This window comes from Cygnus atratus, chromosome 7, assembly GCF_013377495.2.
Source record: "Cygnus atratus isolate AKBS03 ecotype Queensland, Australia chromosome 7, CAtr_DNAZoo_HiC_assembly, whole genome shotgun sequence".
Lineage (NCBI taxonomy): Eukaryota > Metazoa > Chordata > Aves > Anseriformes > Anatidae > Cygnus > Cygnus atratus.
In genome coordinates, this window is record NC_066368.1 from 399145 (window position 1) to 413043 (window position 13899).

The following is a 13899-nucleotide window of genomic DNA, read 5'->3' on the forward strand; positions in this document are numbered from 1 at the left end:
AAGGCCTCGCTGTCTGCACAGCCATTCAGAAGCAGGATGGCCTGGTTTCGGCGAGCCACTTGGAGCGGAACAAGAAGCCACCTCCGGTCCTTCCAGGCACTGGGACGGCTGGGGCCGCCGGCCAGGCCTCGCCTCCCCACTGCAGAGCCCACCGCGTCCTGCCCCACTCCGGCACCGGGCTGGCGGTGGCAGGCAAACATGCAGAAGGCAGGCACGACTACTGCAGAGCCTCCCAACTGCAGCTCAGTGCAGTGCGTAACTAAAAAAAAAAAATCAGGGAAATCCTTCCTTTCAAACTTGTTTGTTTTTTGTGTTGTGTTTTTTTTTTTTGCTGCTGATACCCTCCAACTCTGAAAAGGGAACAATGCAATAAACCTTTGCAGTTGTGATTTTAATGATGTAAACTAACAATGAGCAACACTGAAGTAAAGAGTCTTTAAAAATGTTTCTCCCTTAAACCACGTTGGAATTTTTCTTTTGATCTGATGACAGGAAGCTAAACTCCTTAATTCCTGACTATGCAAATAACATCATCAGAAATCAAAATAAATTAATTAAATATCAGCAAAATTTGAAACGCAGCAGCCTTCCATTCCACTGAACAAGACAAGCAGTATTCCTGCCCTACCTGTAGCTAACACCCCTTCAGTGCACCAAGATCACCGTGCTGCGAAGGACCGACCACTGAACTGCCCCGAGACCCACGGGCACTGCTGCTACAGCTGGCAGGTGAGGCTGCCCAGCTGCTGCAGCAACTTGCCAAAATGCACGCAGGCCAACGGGGAGCTCTGATCCGCAGCTGCCAGCGCGCCATGGCCAAGTGACGCCACATGTGCCGTGCTGTCCGTCAGGCCCCCGCCATCCGCGGCGCGAGCCCTGCCAGTCAGCACGCGCAGGGTGAAGGCCGCACCAGGCCTGGCGGCCGCGAGAAGCCTAACAGTGGCTTACAAATGGCAGAGCCGATGGGAATACAGCATGCGCCCATTTACAAGTCACACTGTAAACTCAAGTTACCAGGCTGCTAGCCTAAGCTCACAAAACGAAGATAAGAGCTGCTGGCTTCTTCGTGATTTCAGATAAGTCACTTCCTCCTAGAAACCTAAGATTCCCCCTAACCGAAACAAATCTTGGTGTAGATCTGTTTTGTGAAGCATTTTGAAGTAAGGTACTGAAAAGTGTAAAGGGAAGAAGTAAATGCCCTCTCCCACATGTATTTTGCTGATCTTCATGCACTTCACTTGGACATAAATTGGTGTTAATGAACAAACCATGCTACGTAGCAATCTTGTTTTAAAAACAGGCTGTCATCAGCAAGGACTAAGGACAAACTACAACAGGATCCAATAAAAAGTTCAACTGAAAAAAAAAAGCAAACTTAGGTAGGACAGCTAAAAATACCCAGAGCCCGTGTAGTTTTAACCAACTTGGCACATGCACCTACTTTTCCTTTGATATATATTTGATATAACTGTGAAAGCTTACATTAATACTAGCTGGTTTTATAGATTTACAAACTATTACAAGAGAAAGCTTCACTGAGAAAGTTTTTCTTCAACTATCTTGTCCAACACCAAACTTGGTGCTGAACAGGACACGCATCTTTTAACATGGTTGTGAACATGCTCCTTCTCGGTACAGCTACCAACACTCAGGAGACAGGTTTTGATTTCCAGAAGTCTGAATACCCGCTTTTCCTTTTAGAAGACCAGTTAGACAGTAATGCCAGGCTCTGGAAAGGCTCTGGAAACCAAAATCACAGGTGAACCTCTCCAGCGAGTGGTGGGCCATGGCAGGCTGCCTGGGGGCTCTGCCTGCACAGGCACGCATGGCAAAATGAGCGAGCCCGTGCAGCTGCCCCTTTCTTCCCGAGGATAACATGCTGTGAACCAGCCAGCCTCACCCGAAGGACAGGGAGCAAGCTGCGCTTCACAGCCACATCACGAGTCTGAGGTTGTGCAAGGCAGGACCGCCGTGTTTTTGCTTCAGCTCCTGAGTGCTTGCTCTCCTGCAGAGATGGACACTTCTGCTGTGCTAATTATCTTGCAAGGTGATGTGTCCAATTTACAATCATTATAAAAAGTACACCATCCAGCGAAACACCAAGCATTTACATAAGCAACAAAAGTGTGACATCCAAAAGCACAGGAGTAGCATTGCCTCATGGGAGCCAGCAGCCCACCATCACAGAGTCCAGTAACAACCAAGATCTTTACGAAGTTTGATTGGTTAGTTGATTTGTTTTACTATCTAGGAGATAACTATTAACTAAACCCAGCCTGTGAAGTCAAACTTCGTAACAGAGCTCGTTTGTGGTGCCTAAACAACATGCAGTCCCAACTCTCCACGTGCTCCAAATCAGTTTTGCTCCAAATGTCTAAATCAGTTCATTGCTCCAAATCAGTTTTGGCTTCCAACTACTGATCTTATCTATTTGGATAACTCTATGAAGTCACCATAATTAGAAAACAATTGTGACTATTTAATCTTGTAAAGCAAACAAATCCAAGTCTAACTGTTGCAAAGTAACACATCTAGTAACTGCCTACTGCAAACAAAGCAAAAAATGTACTGTCACATCACATGATTCATTTTTAGTGCTACAACAGTTTGCTTAGTATTAGGATCTCATCTTACAAAGCTAATAAAACTAATAAATTGTTAAGGCAAAAGTAAAATAAATGGTTTCAAAGAGGATCTAAGCATCAGCAATTCCACATGCATTAAGGATGAGTAATAGGGAGCCTTGAGCATGGGATCCTGCAAAGAGAAAACACTGGTGAAATTATTTGCTGTGCTAGAGCCACAACAACAGAAAATATCGAAGTCTAGCAATTTCCAGAGTCTGAACTTAGACGCAGGACACGTTTTTGTTCATATTCAAATCCCTGAGAGTCTGAAATCACAGCAGGTAAAATAACAAAAAAATATATACGCCACTTTTTAAAATGAGGAAATGGCACTGGCTTCATAGCAGTGGTAGGCCTTAGTGGCATTCCTTGGAGGTTAAACCACAAAAACATACCTGAATACCAGCTACATCCTCTCTTATAATAAATACCCTCCAACTATGAGCAAATTGGCTTTGCTTCATTACCTTTTACTAGTTTTCTACTGTGATGAAAGAACAAACAGTACATAATAATGAATAATGAATGCTTCAGAGCTGAAAACTCACAGTTGCCAGAGGTTACAGATCATATAATAGATCACATTAACACTGAATTTGCATCTACAGTAAAACAGTATTTTTAAGAAGTTCGGCATTATTAATTTCTGGATACACAAAAATAGTGTAAAGGAAGCACTAATGAAAAATTTTTTGGGGGGATATGGGTAATTGAGTATTATTATAATTATGGTTATCTAATTGGTATAGATATAAAACTGGTGAAAAATTTATGTCACTTTTTCCCATTCCTATTTCTAACCTATGTTGACAGGGGAGAGGCAAGGGGATGGGGCAGAGGAGAGCGGCCCCACGGTGTCGGTGCCCCAAGCCTGTCTCAGTGCAGGGCAGAGGGCTGCTGGAGCACTGGCAGTCCCGCGGGGCGCTGGGAGAGGATGTGGCACCACACGCTGCACGGCCATGCAGCAGTGAGGCCAGCCTCTCACAGAAGGGGTAATGTGTGCACGCGGATGAGGGCACTGCTTTCACATCTCGGTCCAAACAAGGCAAACGCGGAACTTGAACCTCTATCTTCCACACCTAGGATCACTTAAAAACCTATTCATGTAGTTAAAGTATCAAACTTCGAGCTTTTCTTGTAGTTTACATTTTTTTGTGCACTGTAGTCAATTTACCATCTGTAGCTCTAAAGCACTCAAATATTTGCAGTTTCTTTTTAAGGTTTTTGAACATACAATTTTAGCAAGTGCTCCACCAAGCAGCAGTCATCCAGAAAAGCCAGCTTCTACACAGAATCATAGAACAGCTTGGGTGGGAAGGGACCTTAAAGATCACACAGTTTGTTGCCTTCTTGTGGACACTCCCTAGCAGTTTTGTATCCTTCTTAAATTGTGGAGCCCAAGTTGTTCGAAGGTTATGCTGCAAGAGATTCGGCAGCAAACCCTCAGCGCTGTTTGTGGAGCAGCTGAGCGCCGTGCAGTGCTCGAGGCAGAGGATGGCGAGGAGAGTGCGGGGGCTGAGGGGTCCCAGCGCTGCCCTGCTCCCCCGGCAGGACGGCCAGACCCGGGCAGGACAGCGAGCGCTCTCGCAGGGGACGGATGGTGCCTCGCTGCTCTTCACTTGCTAGGGGAGGTAATGGCCGGTGTCTGGCCTGGAGGGGAGAACTGGTCCCCGCTGCTGCTGCAAGTCAGGGCTGTGCTCTGAGTGCACCGAGCTATTTAAAGGAAGAAAAAGAAAGGCCGGGTGAAGGAGTTACCGCTGCATGACCTCAACGCAGATTTGAATATCCACAGCTGAACATTACTACTGGTGTATTATTAGACCGCAGCGTGACCACAGCAGAGCAAGTCACTGCCTAGCAATTGCTACTTAAATTTTAGTACAGTTTAATAGCATACAGTAAACTAGGGATGGGAAGAAACTGATCTGCGATTACGCATCACACATGCTCACACCAGGTAAATCCATGACTGGCATTTTGAGTTCTTTACGTTGAGTGATACCTAAGTGCCATTCTTTAGCAACTCCTGAAACCTTTTTCTTAAAACCTTACAAAGTAACACAGCAACATGTTATCATCAGCCGGGTAAGCAGCTTTTACACTCTCCTCTACCACTTGTTCAACTGAACACCTGGAGAAAGGACGCTCGCAGACCTCTCCTCACCCCGCAGCTCAGGGCTGGGGGACGCCTGGGCTGCTCCCCAAGGTGCTCCGAGGGCCTGGGACCGCGGCGCCTGCAGGTCAGAGGCCCTCAGCCCTGGGACACCTGCGCTCCGGCTGCCCGGCCTCCTGGTCCCTGTCCTCAGTCCCTGATGCAGGCGCGGGTTTGCTTCCCGTTTCGGTGCCTCTCCTCCCCTGGCTGCGCTCCCCGGCTCTCCTTCCCCGCAGCCCCAGCCCGCGGCTTCCACCTCCATGGTCTTCAAAGGAAGGGCAAAGCACAGCTCTTTAACTGGCCAAAAACTGGGGGGCTTTCAAGTCCCTACTCTGAAACCTGCAGGCTGTACAGTTTTGTAAAGAAGCGGTCACTACAAAAATGTATGTATATTTATTTTTGCAGATCAGAAATGAAATATTTTTCTAGGTCTCATTTACAGAATAAAGATTATTTTTTCCCCTGGATGTTTCCTCCAAAACTCAGAGTAAGGCACATACACAGAAATTTTCAGCTTAAGCTAGTAGATTTTGAGCATCAGTGATGAGAGCAATAGTAGAGAAGAAAAGCAGTGTATTATTTAGTAATCGTAGGGGTAGGGTGAAAAATAATGTCAGTTAAACAAGCAATAATGGTTTTAACTATCAACTTTGGTTCAAATTCAACGTGCAAGTTACCACAATGTCTATACCTAAGAAGAAGAATGAGACTTTCCATAATATGATTATATAATCTATATACATGCCTAGAAAATATTAAATCTTTTTTTCATACTATTCGCAAGGGTTATATGCAAACTAATTCTCAGAACAAAATAATGTTTTTAAGGATGTTACGGCTAAGTTTCACTGATATGTGCACTGATAACCTAATGCTGAAAAACCAGACATTACTGACTAAAATCACAGACAATGTAAATATCAGAAAACTATGCTGCCTGTTTTAACATCAGTTCTACCTATAACACTGAAAGTTGCTCTAAATCACTTTTTTCCATACGACTACATTTGAAGCAAAGCACTTGACCTATTTTTTGGTCTGAAGTCACAGACAACGCCTAACGTTTCACTCTGACATAGGAGTCCACGCCTTTTCAACCACAAGCACGTCTTTGCGCAGGCAAAGACGTTTTCAACAAAGTTAGCTGTGGCCAGCACCTGGAAGAAAGGGACTTTGAAAACAAACCCTTGAGAGCTGTCAAACTCGGAGTAAACGGAGCTGCGATACACCCACCAGAGGGCTGGCATGTCCCCAGCCCAGCATTTTGTCAAAGCCACGGGAACGCTGACAGGCTCGCCTGGGCGCAGCAGCTACGGGGCAGGGCACTGCCCCACCGCCCCCGCCTCGTGCAGCACCCAGACCTCGCTGCCAAAGTACGGCAGCTCGAGAAACGTGCCCGATTCTCATTTCAGTTTCAGTCTGCTCCCTACCACGGCCACAAGAAAGAAGAATTGCAGGAATCGCCATCACCGTCTCCATCCTCACCTCCACCTAAAAAAAAACCTCAAAGTGCAAGCTTTGCAAATGATCTCATTTCTGCAGAAAAATCATACCCTCTTTCATGCATAAAGATACATATTAAGAATGGCAACATAACCATTTGAGTCAGCAATACCACACAGAGAAGAAAGTAGATTTCTGTAATGTCTATGGCTACTAATGGGTATTTAATCATTTCCTTAATCTTGATGGCTTCTTTGCAGAGAGGAGGCGTTGGCTGCAATGATGAACGAAGAAAAGCTCTAACCTAATACTGGAAGTCCTGAACCTAGCCCCCCGCCCCCAAATCAAAGCATGTTTTAAATATTGAGCAAAGCACAACCACTCGCTGTCCTTTCCAACTCCAAGCTTCACAAGCAGAAAAGCAAAGTCTCAGCTAGTAGCCAGCTCATTTAGTGCTCCTTTTTCCTCCTGTTCAGCTAAAAAGCAAAGCACAGCTTGTACCTTCTCTACTGCAGCAAAAAGAGAGCCACAAAAAGAAAAAAAAAAAAAATCAGCATGGCCTTTGTCAGCCTCATCAAAGCACTTTCCATTCTCCACCAAAAGGGGGGGGAAGTGGGGGGTCTTTTTTTTTTTTTTTTTTTTTAAGCATACAGGAGGTCCTTGAACTTTCAAGGCCAACAACATGTAATTTGCAGTCCCAAAATAAGGCACAAAATAGCGGCCAAATTCCTGGCTATGGCTTCACACGCCCCGCCAGGTCGGGCCGCAGGTCCCCGCAGCACCGCGCCACGGCCCCACACCTCGGAGGGAAGCGACAGAAAGCGGGCACAGAGCCGAGCCGGAGGGCCTGGGGAGCAGGGACGGGGGGACTGCCTCTGACTGACACCGTCACAGCGCTGCACATCAGGGAGATACTCCTGGCCTTCCTATGCATGCTCACAAATTAGAAAAGGAATTCAGTCATGCTAAGTCAAGAGGCCATAAGACACAAAATTTGGTTATAATTATAGCAGAAAAAAGTGACGGTCCATTTCTCAAGCCACAACATTCCAAGACGAAGTTTTGGAAATTTAGCTTTTGGGGTTGAATTAAAGAAAATTCTCATTTTTCCTAAAGAACAGGTAGACCTTTTCTGCTTCACAGAGGAAAGCTGAAAACACAGACTCAATTCCAATACCAGAAGACAAGAAGACACAAATCACAAATTCAGATATCTGTGCTCCTTCTCAAGAGTATCAGGACTTGAAAATAGATGCTCAGAAGAATCTACACATTCAAAAAACTACCACCTTAATCTACTTCAAGCCCGAGGTGGAAGGCCTGGGCAGGCGAAATCTCTCCTTGAAGCTGCCAGCACATGAGCATATGTAATTCTTCATGCACTGCCTCAGGTAGGGGATGGAGCATGGGGGGAAGAGGAGGAACACGGGAGGAGAGGTGACATTTGTTTATTTACTTTGCAGGTAATTTAAAATATGCTAACTTTAAAGTTAATATTGTAATCCACGAAAGAGAAGGAACACAGTGTTCCTCAGTCATTTGGGGAATTTTATGATGATATTATGCTTTAATTAGATGATGTACTTTGACCAGTTTGTTAACCATTAATGGAGAGGTGGATGGATTCCTCAGAAGCCTTTTCTTGTTCTTAAAATATCTCACTACTAAAGATGCCGACGTTTTTTTTAAATTTTTTTTTGTGAAAGCTTACCTAGCCTGGCTTGAAGCCTTCTTGCTGATCTACACATAATGAGAACGCAATACCTACTGCTTATATCACAAGAAGTGTTGTGAAACCACAAAATGAACACCATATATTCACCAATGGGAAAATATATCATAGCGAGAAGGATAAGCTTTACTATAAATTTAGCAATGGGAAACAAGAAAGCAAGCAAGTTTGAGACCAGGGCCATTCCTTTCCTCCGAGCAGCTGGGTGTCAATGGCGCATCAAGTGCGCCGCCTGCTCAGTGCCACAGGACACACACGGGAACGGCTCCGCCACCGCTTCCTCTGGGAACACGCCAAGAGCTGATACCCATAAGGATCTGGAACTGAGTTCAGCTGGACTGCTCCTTCATTGTTTTATTTTTCCTTGGGGGGAAAATAGCAAATAGTAGTGAACTGGCAGTAGGCTACCCAGTGTTTGACAGTGAAATCAATTTTTAAATACACAGTCGGCTGTCATCCAAAATGCAGACTTCCATTTTACAAGACCAGAGACTGATGTATCCAAGGAAAACAGATCAGACAAAGCAATATTTCTCAGCCGTATCAATTGTGCTGTCAAAGGCAATAAAATACCATGCTACTTTGAGGGCTACTACGTTGTAATTTGTCATTAAAAACACACATGAAATTTAAAATATTTTTTCCATTCGCATTTCTCAGACAAACTGTGTAATTTAACAGCATTAGATTTTTCATGTTAACAATCATATTAACATTAACAATTCATATTAACAATTTTAGATATTTGTAGAACAATGACAGAAGTTTAAAGATTTCAGCATGTGACATGTAAATGTTATTTTAGTCCTCCACATGCTACCACATTCTGGGAAATGCATATAGCAAATAATCCATGATAATGCATAGATTATGACCTGTATCTGCCTTTCACAGCAATCGAAACATCTATTTTAATTTGTTGGAACTTAAAAACAAGCCACAAAAATGCTCCTTCATTAATATGTTGACATCTATTCAAAGATGAAGACATTTTCTATTATGGGGTTTAATTTCTAGAAACATTTTTAAGAGTGCTTTTTTTTTTTGTGGAGATTATTTTGACTGCTTACAAAAGGACTTCATCCTCAGAAGTTATGCAAACTGTATTGACACAACTACATATGCAAATTGAATTCCTCAGAAGAATGGAAAAAAATTGTGGTCTGCGGTTTATCTGGGTTTCGAGTTTATGAAGAAGTATTAAGAGTCTTCTTGTAAGTCATTTTCCAGTGCTTCTGATGCATCTCAATTTGTAGAGGGCTTCCAGCAGGCATGCACAATACAAATTTTAAAAAATTCTGAAGTCATACGTTTACTAGGTTGCTATGTAGTCTAGTGTCAGGACTGTGCTGTGCTACTTTTAGTACAAGCATATTAGTCTCTTCCCTAAAAAGCTTTTTATAACCTATAATTCCACTTCCTACTGCATTCGTGAACACAGTATAAACAGCTATCCTACCGAACACACGGATGAAACAAAGAAGGGTTCAAGGCTCCTGGACTGCACTGTTCCTCAAAACAAGCTGAGGACTGCCTGTCTCACTACTGCTGGTGACAAGCGGAACTGGTAACATTTTTTTTTTTAAATATAGCTCTCTCAGATTGCAGATATGGAAGGCGGAGAAATGGAGAGGGAGGAAGGACACAGTGAAACTACTGTAGCTGAGAGATGGGTTCAGGTCTACTGCAGTTAAACTTCAGTTGGTCAGAATCCTGGACCTGTCCAGCCACGTGGGAGTGTTAATGAATCATTTTCTCCCTATTTTGAACTTCATATACATGATATTCACTGGAGCAAAGACAGACCAAGTCCAGTTACACATTAGTGGTCTCTGCTCTGGGATACTAGCAGTTCTCTTTTTCCCCTCCTCTTCCTGTTTTCCACAAAGTATTTGCAGACGTTTCCATAGTGCTCACCCCACTATAGTAACAACCGAATGTGTACGGAGTCTTGCCAGTAAATATGCAGAAGTAATGTGATGCTACAAAATAGGCAGTGATATAAAAAAATATGGGTTTTATCTATTTATATCTACTTTACATTTTCTTCGTAGAAAGAGTCTTTTCTGAAGATGTGCAGAGGTTTTAAATCAGAATTAGCTGAAGAAACCTGCACCATTTGAGCACCACATACATATGGCAGTAATTAAACAAGATGGAAGAAGAAAAATAACCAGATTAATCTTCTGTGAAGCTGACAGATTGTGTGGAATATAAGACTGGCTATTTAATTTCAGACTTTTGTAATTACATTAAACTTGCCAGAAAAAAGCTAACTGCACTGTTTTACAATATTCCAGATTGCATGTACCTTGACCTTGTAAATAATTACAGGATGCTCTGAGTCACAAAAAAACAACGATAAAATATCGAAAGTCAAGTTTGCTGTATATGCTGTGGTTTCACTTTAAAACTTGAACAGCAGAATACTGTTACGTTAACCATTTTAATATAGGAGATTTAAGCATGAATAAAGGAACCTCAAAATCTATCAATTCTGGCAGATACAAATTGTCATGGTGAAACAGCACTTAATAATGCTACACAGAAAGCACGACACCTTGGTGTTCCTTTAGTGCTCATTTTCCATTGCTTACTTGCATGTTTCTGCATGAGATCAACAAGTAAAACAAATCTCTACTGCAAAACCAGAATTTGTTAGAGCAGCTTTTATGCTCAAAAAAAAAAGTTATGTTTTCAACATTTTATAATATGGGTTCAAGTTCAGTATTTTCATTTTGTCTAAAAAATAAAATAAAGGGCAAATAGGAGGGACGATCTATTGCAAACCAACATAAAAAATTGTTAAATTTTAATAAAAACAAACTAGACTGTCACAATTTTTATTTTATTGAAATTACTCAAATACATTTCTTACTCGGGAGACTTAAAAGACCATTTCATGTGAGACTAAAGTAATTTTTATAAAGTGTCGGAGACTTTTTAGTTAGACAACTGTCAACAAGAAAACGTAATGTCTATACACTATTCACTACTTAGAAAGAGAAAAAGGTACCTACTTTTTAAGACTGGTTTTGACTTCAAAATAGTGACTTCAAACTCACAAAAGCAAAAGATCTTTACATTAGTAAACGAGCTACCAAACAAACAAGTATAGCACTTGAAGAGAAAATAAGTTTTACCTTACCTGATAAAACTCCCGAAGCCAATTCTTCTGTAAGTTTTCTGGCTGAAAAACAAAACAGAAAAAAAAATAATTAAGAATAAGAGTAATGTATTTTTATAATATTACCCCAGTACTTGCATTCAAGTGAGTAGTTTTTTCCACAGTTATAGAAAAAAAGGACATTTAAGTGTTCCTCCAGGAGCTCTAATGGACAGACTTTTCCTTTTTGATTTCTGAGTCCCCTCAGATTTTCACTGAGAAGGTGCATTTTGTGTACGACTTCACTATGTTCATGTACTTACAAGATTATCGAGCAATCAATTCTGTTGATTTAATACTTATCAAAATATGTGCTTTTAAAGTACACGCTCATTGCCTGGATATCAAGAACTTTATATGAACTGCTGATACCCACTTTTTGCAATTTGAGGACACAGCTTCAAATTACATGGATTTAATTCTAACAAACTGGCCCAGAGGCACCACTGTGCTTTTGCAGGATGCTCAAGCTCGTTAGAGCTCCTGTCAAAGACAAGCTGGGAGAAGAGTTCAAGATTGCTACATAAGCTACGAAAGCACAAACATAATAAAGCGCAAAGTTCTGTGTTTTTAAGAAACATACAGATACAATTATGAAGGTAGATAGCTGACTTCTACATGCTAAATACAGAAATAGCCACGACATTCGCTGAGTTATATTGTCAACAAGATTCGCTAATTTCTGCATCACAGTGGGGAACACAGACCCAAATCAGCCTCGTCTCTTACAGCAACAGCAGGAATGCACAGTATTTGTCGGAGGCAGCAGAATGTATTACACTGGAAACCAGAGAGATGCCTCATAACTGTTACTAAAGGGAGGATGACACCAGTTGGTCGGAGGCAAACATACTGGCATGAAAATTTCCATTCTGCTCTATTTTCCCATCATATGTGCTATTTTCAAATAGTTGAATGCAACTTTAAACTTATCCATTTATTCTGAGTGCTTGTTGAATGAAGTTTCGCTCACAGCTGGCTAAAGAATTGAGTAGCGTCCCCCTGCACTGACCCAAAAAATACATATTTTGTTTTTGAAAGCTGAGGGGGGGACAAGTGCTACTTTTGTCCCCTGCTCTCCATTGCCCCCCCTTCTGTTGATCACTCCGTGATGATTCTGAAATTCAGACTTTACTGGTCAAGAAGGCAAAGTTTTCGCTCCGTAGGAGCGATCCTTTTTTCTCGTGATGAACTCTCTCAGCATTCCCTAGTGAAGTTAGCTGCTGTTCTCGGTCCCTGCGAGCGCGGAGGCTGCCGGGGGGCAGGCGGCTGAGCGCAAGCACCACGACTCATCTCAGCAGAGGCCTTTGCGCCGTGCCTGAAGCCAACCGGGATGGATCTTGGCCCGAGTTCAGGGACGTCTTAAATTAATAAACATGCAGAACAGAACATCCATGTCTCCCACCCATGCCCTTCCCCTCTAGCGAACAACAACACACAAAGCCAGAATAAGGAAGCTGCAGACGCAAATAAAAACTGTAGGCAACCAAGCAAGGGATAAAATATTCCCTCCAGAAAAATGCTGTCTCCTTAACTGCTTGTTTTCACAACTTAACCCTTTTTCTACTCATTTTGAGCTTAATGAGTCAACCCAGTGAGCAATAAGTAAGAACTGACACTTTTATAAAAGCAACAAGAAGAAAACAAACCAGGAGCTGCTGTGATTTCAAGCCGGTTTCTAACCTTAAATGACGATGACAGCACGGGATCTACAGGTTTTTAATCAGTCCACAAAACAGATGTGTATGGGGAACTTGCATACATGCTTTGTGTATGATTTGTATATGATCCAAACAAAAAGGCTAAATTCAAACTATCAAGAAAGAAACACTTGGGGATGTTAAATTTCTAATTAAAAACTTTTTGCAGTTATGAAAGCTAGATAAGCAAGTACTGCATTAGACCACAAGCAGACTTCAACACTGCTGCGTGTTTGTTTTCAAAATGGAAAGTATGGTCTTATTTAGTAGGTAATAGGCAATTTTTATTTAAAAACAAACAGAAAACCAACAAAAAACCACACTCTCCTAACTTCTCTTTACTTTATTTATGCTAGTCACAAGATGCCTCAGGGACCTACTAAGTTTCAAAAGTAATCCAAAATTGACAGAAAACGGTCATTTGTGAAAGCCCATTAAAGAATTCTACTTTTATTTACAGCCTGGATTTACAGAAAATGACTAACTGACAAGTTATCACAACATCCGAAACACCCCAAACCTGAATTTGATATAAACACGCTACGAAGTGCAGGAGTCTCCACTGAGAACCTCACCTACTTTCAGTCTTTCTCTGCTAAGCATAAATCTAAACTTTTTATTTAGCATGTTTAGAAATTCTAAGTTAAATCAGTTTGCAAATCTGTAAATAACAGAACATGCTCTACAATTTATAGTACCTTTTTTTTCCCTTTTTCTTTTTCTGTGAGCAGAAAGTGCTACCAGTCATGAAATTTAAAGAAAGTTATTCATACTTCAGGAATCTCAGAGGATAAAAAGCACAACATTATTTCTGTTTTTAAATGCAACTCTAAGTAGTAGAAGCTCCCCGTTTGCTCCATGACTAAGTGCCAACACTGTGAAATTAAACATCAAGACCAGTGAGTACATCCAAGGGACGCCAAGACTGCTGCAGGGCCCTCCAACAGCTCTGCACCTACCTCCCATATGCCAGACGAGACTGTTGTCATGCAATCAGATCAAATATTGAAAAATTGGCTAGACAAACTGAAGCCCAAGCAGCAAAAGCAATCTCTCAGATGAACAACCTGCAGAGGCTC

General features: G+C 42.1%; 1 protein-coding gene across 1 annotated transcript in view; it reads right to left on the reverse strand.

Moving 5' to 3' along the window:
* Nucleotides 1-13899, reverse strand: part of INPP5A (inositol polyphosphate-5-phosphatase A) — a 253893-nt gene that overhangs the window by 181539 nt on the left and 58455 nt on the right. The window contains exon 2 of the mRNA XM_035547561.2: nt 11103-11144. Within this exon, the coding sequence (XP_035403454.1) occupies nt 11103-11144 (42 nt within the window). The remainder of the gene's footprint in view (nt 1-11102; nt 11145-13899) is intronic.